This window comes from Phoca vitulina, unplaced genomic scaffold (assembly GCF_004348235.1).
Source record: "Phoca vitulina isolate PV1807 unplaced genomic scaffold, GSC_HSeal_1.0 scaffold25, whole genome shotgun sequence".
In the NCBI taxonomy this organism is placed as follows: Eukaryota; Metazoa; Chordata; class Mammalia; order Carnivora; family Phocidae; genus Phoca; species Phoca vitulina.
The window spans coordinates 18,486,343-18,509,548 of record NW_022589728.1 but is presented as its reverse complement, the minus strand read 5'-3'; the positions used below and the strand labels follow the sequence as shown (position 1 = coordinate 18,509,548).

At 39.2% G+C, this 23,206-nt stretch overlaps 1 protein-coding gene across 1 annotated transcript in view; it reads left to right on the top strand.

Moving 5' to 3' along the window:
• Positions 1-23,206, top strand: part of CPA6 (carboxypeptidase A6) — a 524,483-nt gene that overhangs the window by 413,029 nt on the left and 88,248 nt on the right. Inside the window, exons 8-11 of the mRNA XM_032421607.1 lie at positions 8,085-8,209; positions 14,495-14,609; positions 17,213-17,314; positions 19,924-20,028. Coding sequence (XP_032277498.1) covers positions 8,085-8,209; positions 14,495-14,609; positions 17,213-17,314; positions 19,924-20,028 — 447 coding nt within the window. The remainder of the gene's footprint in view (positions 1-8,084; positions 8,210-14,494; positions 14,610-17,212; positions 17,315-19,923; positions 20,029-23,206) is intronic.

Here is a 23,206-nt window from a genome sequence, read left to right as displayed (position 1 = left end):
AATGCTAACTCAATTCTTAAGTATAGAAGTATTTTAAGCTAGCAAAATATAATGAAATAATATTGCCCTGATCTAATAAGTTTCCTGAGTGGCTGTTAAATTCTCAGTCTCTAGTGTAGCAGTTAGGAACCTTTCCTTAGTATTTATAAGTCTTCAAATGTTCACTTAGAGGGCACAAATTAAGTAGTATCAACTCTTTTATATGAAAAGGGTGGTGCTATGCAGGTACTACAGAAAGATGCAGGGTGCCAACGTCAGATGTCATTGAGTTCCCAATTTCTCCTGGGTAGACCATCACAAGTCTACATCCTTCATTCTATAATCCCAATGGCCCTACTACTCAAATCACGGATAATGCGGAGTGCCCACCCCTCATTTGGCATTCCATTAGTTATCACATGACCTTAGTAAAATAGTGATCATCCTGAGATAAGGAAAAGCAGCTCTGGCAGCCAGTAGCCAGCCTGGCACTAAGAGCTAGACCTTGGTGTTCTCTTGTTAAACCGCTTTACAGAGTACCAACACCAGACAAGACCATTCTGTGTCCTTCATGAAATAAGATAAAAACAAGACCACTGTGATCATGTCTAAACAAAGACAAAAAAAATCGTCCGAACCAGAAAAATGATAAAACCTCCCCCCACTTTTTTTTTTTTTTTTTTTGCTGATATGACTATTGCTTCTTTATCAATTATAGCCCCAATTGTTCTTTCACCTTCTAGATAAAATTATCAAGATATCCAATGATGGAATTCCCCTCATTCTGACAGCATTCAACCAAAGAAAAATCCCAGTTCCTTTACCCTATACAAAATCACCTAACACAAGCCCAAATCCTATAAATTCTAACACCATCTTTCTGAGATTACCGCCTTCTTGAAACAAGCAAATAAATTAAATCTTTTTTGACTACCCACATATTCCAAGAGCCTTTGAGTGATGGGCTTTAATAATCCTTTCAAATTGGTGAATGTACCAGTTAATAGTTCAGGGAAAGGTTAAAAATCATTTTCTTTTCCACTTATTGAATAAATGAAACTTACTATCCAATTATGACAGAGAGGGAGCCTTGAAGAGAATTAGAGGGAAAACTTGAACACAAAAACAGAGCTTCACCAGGCCTTCCCACCTTTACCTAATTTCAAAGGAATGATGTTTTCCTGATGACTAGTACTCATGTTAGTAGTATTAATTTCTATTATATTGAAATTTACAAACAACGCTTTCATTTGGACTTATTTTATCCCCCTGTTGGGCCTCCACTAATTTTTATGAGTATTTTAACCCCTAATTAGTTAATAGTATATTTTCATCTTTCTTTAATGGTGAATCAACAAGAGTTGCCTAAATTTCTGAAGACTTTGTTGTATTTATTGGGTCTGTGCTTTAGGGAAGTGGTAACTTAGCATTTTGTAAGAGAGAGAGGATGAAGCTAGGTAAAACGAGTCCCAGAATTTTAACATCTACCAAATGCCTTTGGTTTTGGTTTTTTTTTTTTTTAATTTGGCTTGTAGGAGACCATATTCTCTGGCTATGTTTCCCTTCCAGCAGTCCCCTGGTATCTGAAATGTTAATAAGTCATAAGAAGTAGAGCAAAGACAAATAATAACCATAAAATATAAGTATTTCTTTAACTATGTTGCTAAAGGGCCACTTCAGTCATCAGAAAAGTATGTAGTACTATGACCTAAGGAGCAGCATATTCTAAGATTACACTTAAATGTAATGAAAATTTAAAATTTAAAGACCTGTGAATTGGGGGCACCTGGGTGACTCTGTTGGTTAAAAATCTGCCTTCAGCTCAGGTCATAATCCCAGGGTCCTGGGATCGAGTCCTGTATCGGGCTCCCTTACTCATCAGGGAGTCTGCTTCTCCCTCTCACTCTGCTCCTCCCCACTCTCGTGCTCTCTTTTTTTCTCTCTCTCAAATAAGTAAATAAACTCTTTTAAAAAAATAAAGACTTGTGAGTTGAGAAGTGGGATGAGTGGACAAATTGAAGTGGACTACCTTATCAATTTCTTGGTAAGAGGAGCTAGAATTAGGAATCTAGAAATGCTCTGGAACAGTTTTGGAGAGAGCACATATTTGAAGAAAGATGAAAGAGAAAAAATGGGTGATTTCATTTATTCCATCTACAGAATATTTAGTGCCTTTCTGTGCCATGCATGGTTCTAAGCACTAGGGATATGGGTGGACAGGAAGAATTTCACGGTTTCTGCTCTCATGAAGATATTAGGAAAACAGATATTGATATGACAATTGCAATAGGTTGAGTGGTAGCCACCCAAAATGTATATCTATGCCCTAACCCCTAGAACTTGCGAACATGGCCTAATTTGAAAAAAGAGTTTTCAGATGTACTTAAGGATCTTGGAAGAGAGCATCCAGAATTACCCAGATAGGTCCTAAATCCAATGACGAGTATCCTTAGAAGACATGGAAGAGGAGAAGCCACAGACACAGATGAGAATACCATATAAAGATGTAAATGGAGATTGAAGTGATATGGCCACAAGCCAAGGAATGCCTGAAACCACCAGAAGCTGGAAGATGCAAGGAAGGATCTCCTCTGGAGGCTTCAGAGGGAGTACTGCCTATCAACACCTGGATCTTGGACTTCTGGCCTCCAGAACTGTGTGAGAATATATCTCTGTTGTTTTGACCCATCTGAGATGTTGAAATTCATTATAGCAGGGATGCCTGTGTGGCTCAGTCGGTTAAGCATGCCTTCGGCTCAGGTCATGATCCCAGGGTTCTAGGATCAAGCCCCGCAGCGGGCTCCCTGCTCCGTGGGAAGCCTGCTTCTCCCTCTCCCACTCCCCCTGCTTGTGTTCCCTCTCTCGCTGTGTGTCTCTCTCTGTCAAATAAATAAATAAAATCTTAAAAAAAAAAGAAATTCATTATAGCAGCCCTAGGAAACTAATATAATAACTATAAAAATGAGATGTAATGAAAAGTTCTATGAAAGCAGATAACAAAGGTACTTGACCTAAACTTGGGTGTCAGAAAAGCTTCTCAAAAGGTCATAGACAAAGATCCTAAAAGAAGATACAAGAAGGTTAAATGGATTCAGAACAGAAAGACAATTTTAAGGGTAAATAAGAGAGGCTACTTTTCTGTGCATTAAGATTTTATATGTGCTAGTATGTAATTAATATGATTATGTAAATTAAACACTAGTTGACTACAAATTTGATATGGAGGTTTCTTACTTAGAAACCTGTTATGTGGCACATAAGTGCTTAATACTTTTCCAAACCAACAAAAAGTAAGAGTAAATATAGAGTAGGACTCTCCTCTCTCATGTTTCTGTGTTACTTCAAGCAGCTGGGAGGCAGGCCATCTGTTCCCAAGCTGAAGAAACACCAGATGTCTTCCCATATCCACAGCTAGGCTCACTCTGAAACTGCTGGGGGACACTGACTGCACCTCCACTGATACCTGAACCAGGTATGTAATCAGCCATGGGCCTAAAAGACAGGTGGATGCTTCATGAAGGCTGGACCAGGCCAATAAGTAAACACAGCACAAGGATCAGAAGAGCTATGAAATTAGTGCCAGACTAAAATATGATAGTTTTTCATTGCAAAGAAATTATTTTTGAATTTTGAATCATTTATCATTTAATGAATGACCCCTGTTCACCAGGTGCTGTTGAAAGCATTTTACAGGGGCGCCTGGGTGGCTCAGTCGGTTAAGCGTCTGCCTTCGGCTCCGGTCATGATCCCAGGGTCCTGGGATCGAGTCCCACATCAGACTCCCTGATGGGGCAGGGAGCCTGCTTCTCCCTCTACAGCCCCACCCCTGCTTGTGATCTCTCTCTCTCTCTTTCAAATAAATAAATAAAATCTTAAAAAAATAAAATAAAGCATTTTATAGGTATTGATTAATTTAAGCCTAACAAATCTATAAAATACATAGTTTTTATAACTCCATTTTATAAGTGAGGAAACAAGCACAGAGAACTAAAGTAAGTTCCCCAGAGTGACGCAGCTAACACGCAGCAAAACTGGGATTCAAACTCATCCTGTCTTGAGTTCCAAAATTTATGCTCTTAATGACTGAGTTTTCTATAGTCTCTATAATCCCATAAAAATAACAACCAGGAAGTGTAATTATCATCTTCATTTTACAGATGAAGAAAGTGAGGCCCAAAGAGATGAAGCAATTCACCCTATATCACACAGATGCTATCGGTGGAGAGCCTGAATTTAATCGTAGGAAGTCAGACTCTAGAGTCCAGGGAATTAGCCAGCAGGCTACAGTGCCTTCAAATCCAGCTGTTTGGCTTTGTGTTAGGAAACATTCCAGCTTTGCTCATATTCTTGGTTTATTTATTGGTTCCTCTCCTCCTTAAAGCTGTCTATAGGTTTTAATGTCTGAATAAGGGCATCATCTCATCATAGTCTTCATTTTACTCAGAAACACTCAAAGTAGAACTTTATCTTTACTGCTTCCAGCTTTTTTTTTATATGCTTTTCAAAAAGAAGAAAAAAAAAAAACAAATAGCTAATATTTAAGATCTCACTATGTGCCAGATTCTCTGCTGTGTGTTTTACTTCTATTTTTCCAACTCATCCTACAGAAAAGTCTGTAGGTAGGTTTTTTTAATTATCTTCACAGTACAGATGAGGAATTTGAGGCTCAGAAATGTTAAAACCTCCCCTCAAGTCACACAGCCAGTACTATCAGAGCTAGCATTCCAGCTCAGGGCCTTCAGATTCCAAAGTTCATACTCTTGACCACGCACGAAATTGCCTCCACCTCTATTTTTTTATTTTAACTAGGCTCCACGGCTAGCATGGAGTTCAATGTGGGGCTTGAACTCACAACCCTGAGATCAAGACCTGAGAGCCGAAATCAGGAGTCAGACACTTAACCGACTGAGTCACCCAGGTGCTTCTATATTGCCTCCACCTCTTAAATAGATCTGACTGCATGGGACTGGTAATCATTATGAGGAAAGGAAAACATGGGAACAACCACCAGGTTCCATGGCCGGAAGTTTCTGGAAAGGAGCCTCCTTTCCCTGGAATATCAGATGGCTGTTTACAGCAAAGACCTGCCGTAGTTGGCGCACAACCTGAGACCATCCTGACAAGGTTGCTGATCCTTTGTTGTCAGCATCATAAAGTGTCACCGAGCTTTGCCATTCAAAGATAGTTTATCACTTCATCCAGATGTGATCAGGCCCTAAGGAAATAATGGTAACCAGACCAGAGTGGGCTGATATAAACTTTGAAATACCTGCATATTAATTTATAGGATGAATAGCCCCTGACAGGAAAGAACCAGAATGTGAGACCTGCCAACGAGACCTCCTCAAACACTAAGTCAAGAAGTTGGAAGTTGCTTATTTTCTCAGAAGATCCTAAAGACACTTACCCAGTCAATAAATATGGGCACTAGAGTTAGGCACATCCTGTGTTACCATTTTGGTGCTGTGCATCCTTGGAAATTTGACTTTGCTCTATGAATCTGAGTCTTCCATTCTTTATTTTTTTTTAAGATTTTATTTATTTGAGAGAGAGAGCACAAGCAGGGGGAGCAGCAGAAAGAGAAGGAGAAGCAGGCTCCCTGCTGACTCAGGGCTCCATCTCAGGACCCTGGGATCATGACCTGAGCCAAAGGCAGACACTTAACCGACTGAGCCACCCAGGTGCCCCTCATTCTTTATTTTTTTTTAAAAATTTTATTTATTTATTTGAGAGAGAGAGAGGTTACAAGCAGGAGGGAGGGGTAAAGGAAGAAGCAGGCTCCCCGCTGATCAGGGAGCCCGATGCGGGACTGGATCCCAGGACCCTGGGATCATGACCTAAAACCTGAACTGAAGGCAGACGTTTAATGGACTGAGCCATCCAGGAGCCCTCATTCTTTAAACATATCTACCATTAACTCCTACCTGGAGTCATTATTGAAAAGATCAGAAATACCTATAAAGTAGGGGCACTTTACAAATCTCACATGAGTATTACTGTCCCCTATATCTAGATACAGGCCTGTGCCTGCCACCCAGACTGAAATACCCATATTATGTATCCAAGTACCCTTTCCCCAAAATTTTACCTGAGAAAAGTTGATAATTCATTTTAACTTACTTTCCTAATATCACAACAGAATACAATTCCCAATTTTGTAAATTATTTTTGTTAGTTTCCTATAGACCAACTGCTTAGTCTGATGGCCTGTTTCCTAGGAAGCCCTCTCCAGGTCAGGCTGTGAGTTATGTCACTCCCATGGAACCTCCCTACAGGGAAGCTACTCTCTTCTACAGGATGAGGATTCTTATTTTAGCATGCACCCTAGAAAATGACACCTAAACTAATTTCCAGACTGGCTCTTCATATTATTTGAGGTTCTTATGGCTCTCTACCCTCCAAATACAGCACTACATCCTCATCTCCACTGGCATTAAGGGATGGCAGCAAACCTTAATATCAAAAAACTCTCTCTGTAATGGGTCTAGAGGCAGGTCTCAAAGATGATTAAAGGATCAGAAAACCTAACGAGTAGAGAAAAGTGAAAGATACCAATGTACTTTATCTAACAGAGGCAAGAAACCAGCCATCCCTTACTGAAAAATGGAACAAGAAAAAATGAAGCTGTGCTGCAGTGTAAGGGATCAGGAAAAACATCTGCAGTCTTCTTAAATGTGGATATGAGTTACATGAGGATGTTGTCGACTCTCCTCTTTTGGAGACTTACAAGATGTGGTTTGGATACATCTACTGGGGACAGGTTTGTTCAGTCCTACATGTATCCTTGCCCAAGGGCTGACAGATGGCTCAAATGACCTCTCAGCATCCCTTCCAGCCCCACACTTCTGTTTTTCTATTATTGTTGGACTAGCACATTAGCTGAGTCAGATTAGCCCTTGCAACTTAGAGGAGCAGTCAGCTGCTTGAAAAAAAAAAAAAACAGGTAGACTCTCTGTCCCCAAAACAAATGCCTCTCTACCCTGTTCAAGATTAAATTATACCACCAGAGGTGTTATTTCCTTGAGTCACAAAGTATTTTTGGTCTTCTAGAGTTCCCTAACAGAATGCAGACCCTGACACCTAAGTGAGGATCAGGTAACTGAATCTTATCAGATCAGAGACCAAGGCCCTGTAACAGACTAAGGCTGGAAATGCAGGAAGAGAAGAGTCCCAAACACAGAGACTTACACAACTGTAAAGGCAAAGTGGGCCTAATCGAAAATTGTAGCTCTAGGCTTGTACAGAAGAGAGGGCTCTCTTCCCTCCCAGCTGAGTTCAGTAATTCCTTCAGTGAATGCAGAGCACTAGCTACTGGTTGTGAAGGCACTGGGAACACTACAGTAAGACGCATAGACATGGCTGGCTCCTGCTTTCCTGCACAACACTGAACATGAGGTGAACGGATAGTGAACATTACATGGGGTCTCCACGTATGCAACAGTGAGCTGCTGATGGACACAAGGCACCATTCTGGGCACTTGGAATGAGGTGGTGACCAAATGGAGCTTACATTCTGATAAGGTGAAATTAGGGAATGAAAGAAGCACAAGTTGCTCCAAGAACTCTTGACAAGGAGACAACCCTAGCTGAAAAGTCCAACCTGAGAAAGGGATGTTTCTACAGCCATGTGAAGGCAGAGCGCGAATTGGTAAAAGGCATGTGGTGGGGAAGGAGGAGAAACCTGGCGAGTGTTCTGTTTAAAGTTACCACACGTTGCCAAGCTACCACAGTTCAGTTGTGTAGTAAAGTAAAAGGGAATTTATATCCTCCTTTCTCTTATTCAAGTATTTGTATAATAATTTTTAAGAATATCAAAGTCATACTTAAAACTATTTATCTAAATTTTACCTTGTGGCTTTAATGTATATTGGTCTTTAAACTGTTACTTGTAAATTATGATCAAATTCTGTTATGGATATGATATAATTTGGAGACCTAATTCAAAATCAAATAAGAGTTTTACCCTGCTGATGAAAGCATTGAGTCTAAATCCAAAATGTGTTTGGTGTTTCTGAATGTAAACAAGGTGACATGTTTCACATTGTGACATGGCTCTTTATCCACCTGCACGGAATATGAATGATAGGTTGGTTCCTGCACTACAGGTGGACCTGTGGCAGCCCAGCAGTATCTCCCATGTCTCAGAAGGAGCAGTTACTGATGTCCACATTCCCCAAAATGGTTCCCAAGCCCTGTTAGCGTTCTTACAGGAAGCCAACATCCAGTACAAGTAAGCATTCTTTTGCACTTGCTTAATTCATTAGTACTAAACTGAACTGAATGAGAGCTGTATTCAGGTTATTTACTGAGTGCCTATAACAGTGTTTCAGGTACTGTGTTTCAAACTGCAAAAACAGACACGAATGTAACACAGTTATATTCACCTTTAATGAGCTTATTAGTGTAATGGGGGAGGGGAGAACCACACTGGCATATCATTTCACCATTACCACTAGGTGGTCAGTGTAAACACAGAAGATCTTCTCTGTGTGAGGAAAGGAGAGCAGTGGGTAAGAATGCAAGAGCAGATAAAGCTTTCTGCAGGAGCAATGAAAACCAAGCACAGGATGAGGCTCGGGACTTGCAGGCAGAGGGGACAGTGCAAGCAAAGGGAAGAAGCAGCATAATACCTGTTTAGGGAACTGAAGTGGTTGAGTGTTATTATTGTACAAACACAGGGAGTAGAAATAAAAGATGCTGGAGAGGTTGAGGGAAGACCAGGTTGTGGGGAGTCTGATGTGTACAGGGCTAGGAGCTCAGACTAGTGTGGTGCTGCACACTTGGAGGATATAAGCAAGGGAACCAGGTGTAAGTGGGGTGGAGGAGCAATAGGAGACTACAATAATAGTCCAAGTAAGAGGTTGTGAGGCCTTGAGTCAGGACCAGAGTAGTGTGATCAGGAGAGTACTCAAAAAAATATTCAATAGGCAAAACCACCTGGACTCTGCACTTGGTTGGATATGGGGAGGAAGAAATCAAGGACAGTCCCAAATCTTCTAGCCTGGGCAATGGAGTAGATAGATCCAAATAGATTTGGATGTCTTGAGGTATTTGGTTTGGGTTGTTTGTGTTTTTTTAAGGAATACTTACATAGTAAGAATGGAGCAAACAGAAGATAGTCACGGAAGTCAAAGAAGAAATGAGAGACTTTCAAGAGGGAGAATATTAGTGGTGCCAAGTGTACAGTAATATCCAGCAAGGAAAAGGACTGACCAGTTTCCTTTGGATTTGGCAATGTAAATTGTGTTGGTAACTCTCATGGTGGGATGTGGGATTAGATTGTCAGGAGCAGAAGACAGAGAAAGACAGAAGTGAATAGGAGGTGAGAATAGGGAGAAGCAGAGCAGACTACTGCTCTTAGAAATTAAAATAAGGAGAGAGGCAGAGAATAAGGAATGACTACAAGGAGATGCAGAATCAATGACTGCTTGAAATTTGGGATTTTAAGGGTTAAGAGGCAATTTTGGTATGTCTGTAGGCTGAGGGGAGGAACAAGTTAGGGAATGAGACATTGATGGTACAGGATAGAATGCATCAATGGAGGAAAGGGTTTGAGCACTAGGAAGGATACCTTATCCAGTAAGACTGAAGAGGTAAATGTGAGTCTAGTTAAGATTATAAAGAGGAGAGTCAACAACTTAAAAGAAATCATAACTAATGGCTAAATTTTCTATATGGAATAGGAAGCAAAATTATCTACTGAAAGGGAAGAAACAGGGACTGAAGAAAGTTACCAAGAGAAAAACTGGGGTAAGAACCAATAAAAGTGGTTGTTGAAAAGAAGGAAGATTTGATGCTCATACATAGTTGAGGTTTTGTTGGGTTAGGACCACGGAAAGGTCAGGATGGCAAGGAAGTTGAGGTTCCTAATGAAATACTAGCTCAAGTATTCATCCATGGTGTCAAATCTGGATAGGAAAGGAGAACAGTCTAGGAGGAATGATGGAGTCAAATGGAAGAATCAAGAAGGGGATAAGGATCTTTATATTGAAAGCAGATATGGCATGACTGAAGGCAACAAGGAAACGGAAGGAAGAAATTTTTGACAAAGTTTGTAGGCTGAGATTAAGAGTCCTGGTATAGAACATTTATGGCTGGTGACAAGAGTCAGGGGATAGTCATGGAGGATTTGGCCAAAGTGGAGTATAAATCACCGAGACTGCTGTGGTCGAGAATGGATGGACTAAGTCACCAGAGAATCAACACAGCAGTTATGAATCTCCTTGGCTGATGGCAAGATTAGAGATAAAGAGACAGAGTGTGCCCGTGGGAGAGTAATTTCAGAGAGTACCCAGGAGTTAGAGGAAAGAAACAAGGAATGGCATGATGCCATAAGCCAAATGAGCTTTTTCTAGAAGTAGATTAATGGGGAAAGAGAAATGGGGGTTCAGGAGAATGCTGACCTCTTTCCCTTCTGGTCCCATGATAGAGTGGCAGAAGAGAAAGCCACAAAAGAATCTGTCCTTGAGAGAATCCAATTTCTGTCAGGGCAAGAATATGAGAAGAGAGAGTTCTCTGAAGAGATGAGAATGTAGGAAGTTTATTTACAGTGAAAGCAAGCTTCCAGCAGGCACAAGGGAAAAGGAAGTGGTGGAGTGATGAAGAATCAGTGCAGGCTCTGGGGGAGAAATGCAGTGTAGTGAACTGATGATGTGGGAAGGAGTGACATACCTTTCATTTGGAAACCTAGGATTTCAGGGCTGAGAGGTAAGTGACTAACCTCAATTGCTCCAACTTTTTGGCAAACGGTTGTACTGTTAAAACTGGCAGGAAGATCCCTGATGATATCTGGTAAGGCCTGGGATGGGCTCATGGCTCTGTCAGTCAATGGTAAAAGCCTTAGTCTCTGGAAGGCTGAGCCACAGGGTACAAAGTAGCAATGACATTCCTCCCTGGTCCACACAAATACTTCCCTGCCAGAAAGATAATTACAGCCTTATAAAGTACTGATATGCTTTTTGCAGAAAGGTATTTTATCTCTGCTTCTAGAACAGGTTAGAGTCACAGCTGTGCATAAAACTATTGTTCATACTGAACACATTTTAGTCATCACTATAACTCTGAAGGCGTGCTTTGATTCTCTGAATGCCTGGAAGGAAGGAGCTTGGTAATTATATCTATAGGTGCTCAGCAACAACTCACATGCTTCATTAATTATAATTCAGTAGAAGGGGATATACCAGTTATTTTAACAAGTCTCTATTTCCTGCCGTTAAATATAGGTCATGTGGAACTGATATAGAATAAAATATCACACTTTATGTCACAGAGAATGGAATCTAAAAAAAAATGAATGTTTTAAATCAGTTGTCTCCTCATGGAGGACAATCATTTAGAATTATTCATTTTGTTAGTCTCAGGATAATAATACATAAGAGTCAATTAAATTCCACAGGACAGTAGGTAGAGATCATTTTAATTGACTTTTATTATTGTAGCCTGGGGTATTTTCAAAAGATTATCATTAATTCTATACAACTATATGTAATATATAGCTGTAGTCATCTTTAAGGCAGAGATAATGTGACCCCATGTGTCTGGCCCCTAGGTAATCAGCCCCTCTCAATGACATGACAGATGAGATGACTCATTCTGTTATAAAAAATTCAGTCATTTTATAAATTAAATACCTGTAAAAATTGGCAGTGGCATTTCAAATTTTGAGCCCCCCCTCACCCACCCTGGAAGCTTTGGGAGGTGGTTTTATACTGGGTGTTGACATCACTTGGAAATTTCTCAATAGCTCTAGTCACTATCCTAGGAGTATATGCAACTAGGGTAGGAATAATAATCAGCCATAAAGGGCTAAGAAAATATAAAACTTACAAATGCTATTTTGGGCTCCTTCTCATCAATCTGCTGGTGTTGACTACTTGACAAGGAAAATGGGGCTAGCACTGCCACACCACAATTATTTTAATTTTCAGATTGGTCTTTTAGGGCCTGTATTAAAATACAGTCTAGTTATTGAACAGAGACCTGTATTAGTTTGCTAGGGCTATCATAACAAATACCACCAGACTGGCTGGCTTAAAAAGCAAAAATTTATTGTCTCATGATTCTGGAGGCTATAAGACTGAAATCAAGGTGTAGGCAGAGCTGGTTCCTTCGGAGGGCTGCAAGGGAAGGATCTGTCCCAGCCCTGTCTCCTGGGTTTGTAGATGGGACGGCCATCTTTGCCTCTTCATATCTTCCCTCTGCGTCTTTGTGTCCTGATTTCCCCGATATATGCAACATAAAATGTACCATTTTAACCATTTTAAATATACAATTCAGTGACATAAAGTACATTCATATTACATAACCATCAGCACCATGCATCTCTAGAACTTTTTCATCTTCCCAAACTGAATTTCCTCTAGGACACCAGTCGTATTGGATGAGAGTACATCCTGGTGACCTCAGTTTAATTACATCTGCAACAATCCTAGTTCCAAATAAGGTCACATTCTGAGGTGCTGGGGTTTAGGGCTTCAACATATGAATTGGGGGAGAGGGGGACACAGTTCAACCCATAACAGATCCCCAAACACAGTAGCTTTAATGCAGTAGAATTTACTTCTCCCTCACGGGATGGCCCAGAGGTCCAGAAGCTATTGCTGTGCCATTCCAGCCACCGCTGTTGTTACCATAACTGCCTCTTGGGCTGTAAAGCTGGTGACTAGACACTGGAGTGCTGAGTCCGGCAACCCCAACTGCCTCTCAACAGTCACGTCTCTGTGACCTTGACGTGGCCGCAGCAACGGCAGGAGATGGCCTCTGCCTCATTCTTAACTTCCTATCTTGCCAGCGTTTCCAAATCTGTACCCAGAATCAAGGTTGCAAGAGAGTCAAGAAAAAGTAGTTTTCAGCTTCCCAGGCCCTGCGGTACAGGAAGTCCATAAGGAGAGTAGGCAGTTGACCATATCCAGCACAGACACTCAGAGGAAAAAGGAAACAAGGGTCAGGCATATTCTACTCTTCTCTTCGTCTGTATTTAATATGGAACTTGAGAGGAATGATACCAGTGAGTTTCCAGATTTAATTAGCCTAAATTAGTGGCTTCCAGATCGTTAGCCTAAATTTGATCCTGATAGTATATTAAAATCACTTTTGGTGAGCTGATAACTATTCATAGATATTCTCGTCTATGTAGGGCCCAGTGTGGCGTATTTTTTTAAGTTTGTTTGTTTATTTTTAATCTCCATACCCAACGTAGTGCTCTAGCTTACAACCCCAAGATCAAGAGACACACACTCTTCCAACCGAGCCAGTCAGGTGCCCCAGTGTGGCATATTTTTTAAAGCTCACAGGTGACTTTAAAGCAATGCAGCTTAAGAATCATTGGCCTAAATGGATAGGCAAGTACTAGGGAATCCAAAAACTAGTTCTACTTAGGGTACTTGGAGACTTTAAAAGAAGACTGAAAAGCTTAAGAGTTTATTCATCAAAGAAGCTAATATCCAACTAGAATGATCCCGTACAACTTGAAACTGAAAGAATTTATAATTTTCCTACTTTGGTGAAAACACTAGCAAACTTAACTAGAAAATATTAAGATAAATCCATTGTAGGAGCAATTCTCCATTAGAATTATTTTGACACTTCTCTGAATGGTCATTTCATGATGTGATTGGTAATATGTTGTCATTTATCAATTGATAATGATACATGATAAAGAATCTAATCAATTAAAAGGCATAGCTTTTTGTACTGAAATTCGTGGGGAAATATTGCCTTTCTAAAGGGAATGATGGTTGTTCTATCAGGAGCTGCAAAAAAAACAGATGTATCAGCATCAGAGCTTCATAACTTTCTGGTGATAAATGTGGGGAATTGCTCTTACCTTGAGTGGAAACAAGTTGCACTTGTTTATATTTAGAAGATCTGTCCACTTTGGAAATAATGCAAAAGCAGTATACCACAGCTCAATTTTGTAAACATTTAAACATTTTTTTAAACCCAACTTTTTTTGTGTGTGTTGTCTTGTTTTGGTATTCATAATGTCACACTGGACTTAGAGTCTAAAGACTAGAATTCAGGTTCACATTCCGAGTCCAAATTCTGGCTCTGTACTCACTAGCAAAGTGATGTTGGCAGGTTCTTAACCCTTTTGGGGGCTCATTTTCCCTGTTTGTAAAATGAAGCTAACAAAAAAATCTACCTCGTAGGGTTATTAACTAAGCTCGTGTACATAAAATACATAGCATCATGCCTAAATAGGTACTCAATAAATGTAAATGCTCATACCCATCATTCAGTTCTTGTAGCTGTTCAATCAGTGGTAGTAATTATTATTATTTGAGAACATCTGCCTATAATTTTACATTTTTTTAATAATTTTACATTTTATATTCATTACCCAATTTAATAGTTTTTACTTCCCAAAAGAGAACATGTTCCCAACATTTGGTATTTTTAGAAATGTCAATATTCGCTATCCTCTTTTTCATAGATGCATAATTTTCTTTTCAAATTGCTTGATTTTTATGTGCTCTCCATTCAATTTGCATCATGTCTATCATTTCAAATCCAGGATCCTCATAGAAGATCTTCAGTACACACTGGAAAAGACAAGCAGTTTGCAACCCCAAAGAAATCGAAGATACCTGTCTGGATATAATTATGAAGTTTATCACTCTTTAGAAGAAGTATGTAATCAGAGGAGCTTTCATTGTTTTTTTAACAAATGCATCTTTATTGTTTAGGTCTAATGGTTGGGAGAAAAGCATAAAGACAGAGGCAGGAGCCATATGAAGAATACATAAAGCTCTTATATTGCCTAGCCACCTCAGTTCATCATCTCTTCCATTAATAAGCCTTTATAAGAAGTAGTGAAATAATTTGAATTTCATTTGCTTTATGCAACCCACCCCTACAAAGGACATGGGAAGGGCAATGGAAAAGTGAGGTAATGTGGCTATAATTGCAGTTGTGAAAACCTTAACTAAAAATCCATGGAAGGTAGATCTAGTCAGAGTTCAAGGGCAGTGATTTGGATGAGGGGTGGAGTGAACGTTGATGCTTGCCCCACAGCCTCTGCACAAGTTGAGACCTCCCAAAGGCCAAGCCCTATTTGTGGAACCTCAGGACCTTTTCATATGTTGTTACTTATTCTTCCTATTATTTATTCTACAACAACCTCATTCCTACCACCTCATCCTTTACTGGCCACCTGGACAATAGCTAGTTACTCTTTGAATCTCAGCTCAAGCAAAAAGATGGCTGTTTCTACTCTCGAAGACGAAATTAGAACTCCCCATCTCCAACCCCAGCATATTACATGTACCCACAGCACATGGATATGATATTTATCATAGTTTTTATGTATGTAATTGTAGGATCCTTTGATTAATGCTTTTCTCTCCTCATAAGCTGCAAGTTCCATGAGGGCAGGCCGTTTCTTTCTTGTTCACCACTAAATCCCCAGTGGCAAGCAAATAGAAACCTCCAAAGTAGGTAGTTGATGACAGAATGAATAAATGAATAAGTACATAGATTTTCCATGCTTCCCCTTAATTGAGCAAAGGAATGTCAGGCATAGAATTAATGTGATCCTGTTATATTCTTTTTTTTTTCTTTTCCCAGTTTTATCGACAAATAAATTTGTATGTGTTTAAGGTGTACAGCTTGATTTGAGATACGTATACATTGTGAAATGATGACCACAATAAAGCTAATGAACACATCCATCTCACATAGTTACAGTTTTTTAGTGTGTTATGAGAACACTAATATCTACTGTCTTAGCAAATTTCAAGTATATAATAGAGTATTACTGACTATTGTCACATGTTGTACATTACATCCCCAGAATTCATTCATCTCATAATTGAAAGTTTGTACCCTTTGACCAACATCTCCCTATTCCTCCACCTTTTTATCCCCTGGCAACCACCATTCTACTCTGAGTTTCATTTTTTTATTTTTTTTAATAATCTTTTTTATTATGTTATGTTAGTCACCATACAGTACATCATTAGTTTTTGATGTAGTGTTCCATGATTCATTGTTTGCATATAACACCCAATGCTCCATGCAATACGGACCCTCCTTAATACCCATCACCGGGCTCACTCATCACCCCACCCCCCTCCCCTCTAAAACCCTCAGTTTGATTCCTGGAGCTCATAGTCTCTCATGGTTTGTATCCCTCTCTGATTTCCCCCCCTTCATTTTTCCTGTTATATTCTAAGGAGAATATTTGATTCTCTTGATAATGACTTTCTTTTCAAAATTATTTTCATGTATTTCATGTTCCAACATATGTTTTAGAAACTTGAAATTAAAAGCAATGGAAAGGTTTTAGATAGCTTGGCACATGAAAGTGCTATAAAATGCACTAGAAAAAAATTTTTTAAATATATCTGTAGATATGTACATACATATACATACATACATACACTTAAGATATATATATACATATACTATATATGTGTGTGTGTATATATATATATATATATGCTGCTCATTGGACTAAATAAGAAAAGAAAAGAAAGCATGGGTACTTCTCAAAATCTATTTTTTTCAGCACAGACTCTTTTGCACATCATGGATTAAAGGGACACTTTTCTGTGACTTCCTTACTTCTTGTAAGGCTTTTAAGTCAGAAATGTCATCCGTATTTCTAAGTGCCTTATTCATCCATCTCAAATATACTTTCTTCTGATGACAGATAAGTAAGTGTGTGTGACTGGATCAATACAAATGTATCACCATTATGGGGGAAATTATTCAGAGTATGCCCTCTGATGTGTGACTTAAATAACCTTTAAATGCAGAAGACAATGCCTTTTTCTTAGAATCTTCTGTTCAGTGGCAAATTACAATATATGGGACTTTAATAGACACTTTCAAGTAGTTCGCATGGTTTTCATGAAGCTGATTTCTTTTCCTCTTAAATACTTGGGGGGGGAATGGAAATAAATTTTTAGTTTGAAAAAGACCCAGAACACATTGATTAATTTTCTATAAAGCTCTGCCATCAAGATACTAATGATAAACGGTAGTGGAAGGTATGCATTAAAAAGGGAACAATATAAAGACATGAAGCTACTATTTGTAAAGACAGAAAATAAAATATAATTTTAAGTATCTTAAGGAAAATTAAAAATACAAAACTGATTTTTGTTCAGTTTATACTCATGTATGCTCTTTGAGCTCTGAGACCTATTTTTGCCTTTTGTTACCTTTTGTTCTCTGAAAGCTCCATAATTGGGAGAGTCTGACATGGTTTTTATTTTTTTGCTTTTAGATTCAAAATTGGATGTATCATCTAAATAAAACTCATCCAGGTCTCATTCACGTGTTCTCTATTGGAAAATCGTATGAGGGAAGGCCTCTTTATGTTTTAAAGGTAAAAATAAATTATTAACAAAATATTTAGTAAACATTCATCTTTTTCAAGCTTGACTTATGGGGGAAAAAATGAAATGGTCTTTCACAGCATCTCATATTTAACATCATCTGATAATTTAAGAAAAATATTTCCCTTAGGTTTTTGGGCCATATTTAATTTTTGCCATTGAGTATTCCAGGGAATGCTGTTTCTAACATATTCAGAGTTATTGGTGCACTTAAAAATAATGGCATTCAAAATTATTTGTGAGCTGGTGCTACTTAAGGTGAACCAATGCAAAACTACATAAATGTGTAAGAAGTATACCCCCTTCCCAGCCCTTGACTCTGCGTTGTCTCCTAGCTACTGACCCAGAGCTCTCTATCCCTTCTCAGCCAAACATCTGAAAAGATTTCCCTATATCACTGTTTCTATTTCCTTACCTCCCATTCAGACCTTGACTCACTGGCCTTTGCCCCCATGGCTCCTCTAAAACCTCTCTTGCCAAAACCAACCATGATCCTAGTTGGTTCTCCTCCTATCTCTCTGACCATACCCTCCAGTCTCATTTAGTGGCCCCTCTCCCCCTGCCCTTCCCATGGGTTCTGATCATCCCAGGACTCTCTGCTCAGACTCTATGCTCTCCCTCTACCAATCTCTCTAGATGGACATACCCATCCCATGATTTCAACAATCATTCCAGGTTTTTCTATTTAGTTGAGGTCCACTCTCTGGAGCTTTACATTCATATGTCATTGCCTACTTGACCTTCTCATCTCAATTTTCACAAAAGCACCTCAGACTCAGAATGGCACCATTTTGTGATTGCAGTCAAGAAGCATGAACGTCATCCTAAATTCCTCTTATTTTTACCACTTCCTTTAAATCTACCACCAAGAACTGACATTTCTTTCTTCTAAATATCTTTGGGATCTGTTCTAGTTCCTTCTCTTGTCTTCCCTACTCTTGCCCTAACTTATCTCTGGATCTCTTCTCCATGGACTGTTGCAATAAATGCCTCAGTATGGAGCTTCATTTCAAGTCCTTGTCCTCTCCCCTCTCATACTCTCATCCGTCACTACTGTCAGCATGACCTTGGGGAAGAAGGGGAATTTAGCATGACCTTGGGCTCATGCCTCTGTCTCTCTATCCCACATACACACCCCTCTCCCATGAAATACATGATGAAGCCTTATCTCTTTTATACAAGATCCAGGGATTTTGTGTGTTCTCTGCCTCTGTGTCCATCTTCATCTGCCATTTCTTCCTCATACCCCAAAAGCAGTTCTTCAAAGAGGATGTGTCCAGATTCTCTTCCAGGCTTGAGATGCCTTCTTCCAACTTGTCTGCTGGGCAAGCTTCAGGTCTTACCCAAGTACTCAAGTGTTCCTCCCCTGAAAAGCCTTCTTTTATTCTCTGGGAAAATTAGACAAAACACCCCATGTTCCCTAAGCAACTTATGCATGTCCACATCACAATGATTGATTGCTCCTGTGTCTGCCCTCTCTACTAGCATATAAACTCCTTGTCTTTTCATCTTTGAATCTCCAGTGTCAAGCACAATGTCCAAAAAGGATTTCCTGAAGTATTAGTTGAGTGAAGTAATGAATGAAAACTAGGTCCCCTATGAATATAATGTTAATAGCTACTTATTTGTTACTGAGTTAGAAACCACATTTAAGTAATATTGATATAATAAGATTATAAAGAAAAATCTGTCACTTGATTCTACAAATCAATTTGTTTTGCTTTCCCATTTTGTGTTGTAATAAAATTTGATTTTGTCTACCAATAAAACATAGTTATTGCTGGGGTGCCTGGGTGCCTCAGTCAGTTAAGTGTCCGCCTTCAGCTCAGTCATGATCCAGGGTCCTGGGATCGAGCCCCGCATTGTGTTCAGCGGGTAGTCTGCTTCTCCCTCTGCCCCTCCCCCTGCTCCTGTGCTCTTTCTCTCTATCTTTCTCTCTCTTTCTCAATTAAATAAAGTCTTTTTAAAAATTTTAAAAACATAGTTACTGCTTTAAGAAATATTCCTTGCGATTCCGATTCTCTTGGAGGAGGGGGTTAGGAAGAAGGGGAATTTAGCATTTAACTTAACAATCACATATTACATTAAAGGAGAAGCAAACTAGGGGTACCTGGGTGGCTCAACCAGTTAAGCGTCCAGCTCTTGATTTCAGCTTAGGTCATGGTCTTGGGGTCATGAGAACAAGCCCTGCATCGGGCTCCTCACTCAACATGGAATCTGCTTGGGATACTCTCTCTCCCTCTCCCTCTGCCCCTCTGCTCACACACATGCTCTAAATAAATAAATAAATATAAATAAATAAATAAATAAATAAATAAATAAATAAATCTTAAAAAGGAGAAGCAAACCTATTTAAGGGATTGCCCTTTTTTGTCTATTTTCCAGTTATTTGATTTGTAATTAAGGCAATAAATTTATTATTTTAGCATAAACAGGCCTGGACTTCTGAAATAGATAGGAAATTTCTTTATCTTTTTGTGGGTTATCTAATGACTCAAACTATAGTGAAGAACTACACTGAAATCTTACTAAAGTATGCTGATCAGTGAATTTAAAAATAAAAGTCTGAGCTGGTTACTGTGAATACTCTTGTTTTCAGCTGGGCAGAAAATCACGAACTTACAAAAGAGCTGTCTGGATAGACTGTGGTATTCATGCAAGAGAATGGATTGGTCCTGCCTTTTGTCAATGGTTTGTAAAAGAAGTAAGTTAAACCCTTTATACAATGTCCATTTCAGTAAACTGATGCTTCCCATGTGGTTTTATTCTGCTTAAGGAGGAAAACTGGGAACTTGAAGCCAGCAGTACCTGATTGAATGATAACACCTTGATTTTGGTGGGTTACTTTCATGGTTCTGAAGACCCCTCATAACTCTGGCTCAGTTTATCTCTACCTCTGCCCTTGGAGGTTGGAGTTACCAACATTGATTAAAGAGAAAGGATCAGGGTTTCAGAGCATTTATGAATTTGTGGACAAATTAGGAACCAACCAGGTAGCTGATATATGGTAAAAGGCTAAACATCTAATTTATGGTGCTCCAGAGCAGTTTCTCATACGATATTCAATGTGGAAAATTCTATACCACTTATCACAATGATCTCACATATGCTATAACAATAAAGGGATGAGCAAACGATTGCATTTTGCTTTCCTGCTACAGATCGGTAATATAATACCAAAGACCCTTCGCATCTGTGGATTTTGCGTTCTCAGTTTTAGTATTTTTCAGTAACTCTAACAGTTGAAGATTCATTGTGATTTCTTATCAGCGGCTTCATTTAAATCATAAGTCTTCTGAAGCTAGTGTATCAAGTGGGTCTGTATTCCAAGCATGCGTCAATAGAGCCAACCTCATGGACCAACATCTTAATATGTTTTGATATTTTCTATTCATCATCCAGAATGTGATGATTTTCATGGTTATTTTTAAACTTATTTGTATTTTTTTGAAGATTCTTAAAAGAAAATCAACCACTAGTACTGGTAATGAAAGCGAAGAGGTCTAAGGAAATGAAGGTTCTAAGCCAGAAAATAACCCTACAAATTTCTTTAGTCCTATATTTATAGGGAACCATTAAGAAGACAAAAGATCTTTAAATATTTTAGTTCTATTTCCCTGTGTTTTGTGGGAAAATTAGGTGCCCTGCTGAAGTTTGTGATTTTTGAGAGCTCTCCTAGTCTTGGGAAAATATACCTTACCAGTGTCAAAAATGTACTAAATTTGCAAAATCTGCCTTTCTGCCACTATCATACCCACATACGTATCCTTAATTTTATAAATATGATGTAATAATAAAAATTCTTAAACCATTCCCACTCAGTGTATTAAGGAATTCATATTCTCTTAAAATAACATTTCATCTTGGTAGGACAAATGCAAAATCTAATAAGAAATTAACTAGGAGCACCTGAGTGATGCTCAGTTGAGCATCCAACTCTTGGTTTCGGCTCAGGTCATGATCTCAGGGTCATGGAATCGAGCCCTGTGTCGGGCTCTGAGCTCTGTATGGAGTCTGCTTGTCCCTCTCCCTCTGCCTCTGTCCTTCCCCCTCTGCTCCTCCCCCCTGCTCATGCAAGCACTCTTTCTCTAAAATAAATAAAATCTTTAAAAAAAAGAAATTGGGGTGCCTGTGTGTATCAGTCAGTTAAGCGGCTGCCTTTAGCTCAGGTCATGATCCCAGGGTGCTGGGATCAAACCCTGCATCAGGCTGCTTCCTCAGTGGGGAGCCTGTTTCTCCCTCTTACTCTGCCTGCTGCTCTGCCTACTTGTGTTCTCTATCTTTGTCAAATAAATAAAATCTTTTAAAAAGAAGAAATTAACTTTTTATTAAGAAATTAATTAATTACCTTGTATTAAATATCCATTGTTATACATACAGTGTATTGCCTGCTATCTTAAGTTTCAAAAAGAAAAGGAGGAAAAATGGCTAAGTATAGAGCATCTATTGTTAATAAACTGTGGTCCTATGTATTATTGAAGGATATAAGAATGTATCTCCCATTTTACCTCACCCCCACATGTGCAACTTCTTTATAACACCTGAACTTACTTTATTGATTCATGTGGTTGTCCGTCTCTTCCTGTACCAATGCCAAGGGCAGAGACTCTATCTTGTTCACTGCTAAATCCTCAGAACCTAGAACAATACCTGGCACTTAACCAATCTTCAAATATTTGTTAATGAATGGGAATAATGAGAATCCAGTAATAATGATGTGGAAAGATTTCTGGGAGATGACTTGTCAAATCATCTCATAGGATATAAATGGTACCACCTGGATTTTTACAATGCACAATGTGTACAGCCACATATGGCAGCCCAATACCCAAGTGAAGTTTCCAAGAAAGAGGAGAATACAGTGTAACCACAGAAAAAGGATGAGGCAGAAATGGACCCTCAACTCTATGGTCAACTAATCTTCGACAAAGCAGGAAAGAATGTCCAATGGAAAAAAGACAGTCTCTTCAACAAATGGTGTTGGGAAAATTGGACAGCCACATGCAGAAAAATGAAACTGGACCATTTCCTTACACCACACACAAAAATATACTCAAAATGGATGAAAGACCTAAATGTGAGACAGGAATCCATCAAAATCCTTGAGGAGAACACAGGCAGCAACCTCTTCGACCTCAGCCGCAGCAACTTCTTCCTAGAAACATCGCCAAAAGCAAGGGAAGCAAGGGCAAAAATGAACTATTGGGACTTCATCAAGATAAAAAGCTTTTGCACAGCAAAGGAAACAGTCGAAAAAACCAAAAGACAACCGACAGAATGGCAGAAGATATCTGCAAATGACATATCAGATAAAGGGCTAGTATCCAAAATCTATAAAGAACTTATCAAACTCAACACCCAAAGAACAACTAATCCAATCAAGAAATGGGCAAAAGACATGAACAGACATTTCTGCAAAGAAGATATCCAAATGGCCAACAGACACATGAAAAAGTGCTCAACATTGCTCGGCATTAGGGAAATCCAAATCAAAACCTCTATGAGATACCACCTCACACCAGTCAGAATGGCTAAAATTAACAAGTCAGGAGACAACAGATGCTGGAGAGGATGCGGAGATAGGGGAACCCTCCTACACTGTTGGTGGGAATGCAAGCTGGTGCAGCCACTCTGGAAAACAGTATGGAGGTTCCTCAAAACGTTGAAAATAGAGCTACCCTATGACCCAGCAATTGCACTACTGGGTATTTACCCCAAAGATACAAATGTAGTGATCCGAAGGGGTACGTGCACCCCAATGTTTATAGCAGCAGTGTCCACAATAGCCAAACTATGGAAATAGCCAAGATGTCCATCGACAGATGAATGGATAAAGAAGATGTGGTATATATATATATATATATATATATATATATATACAC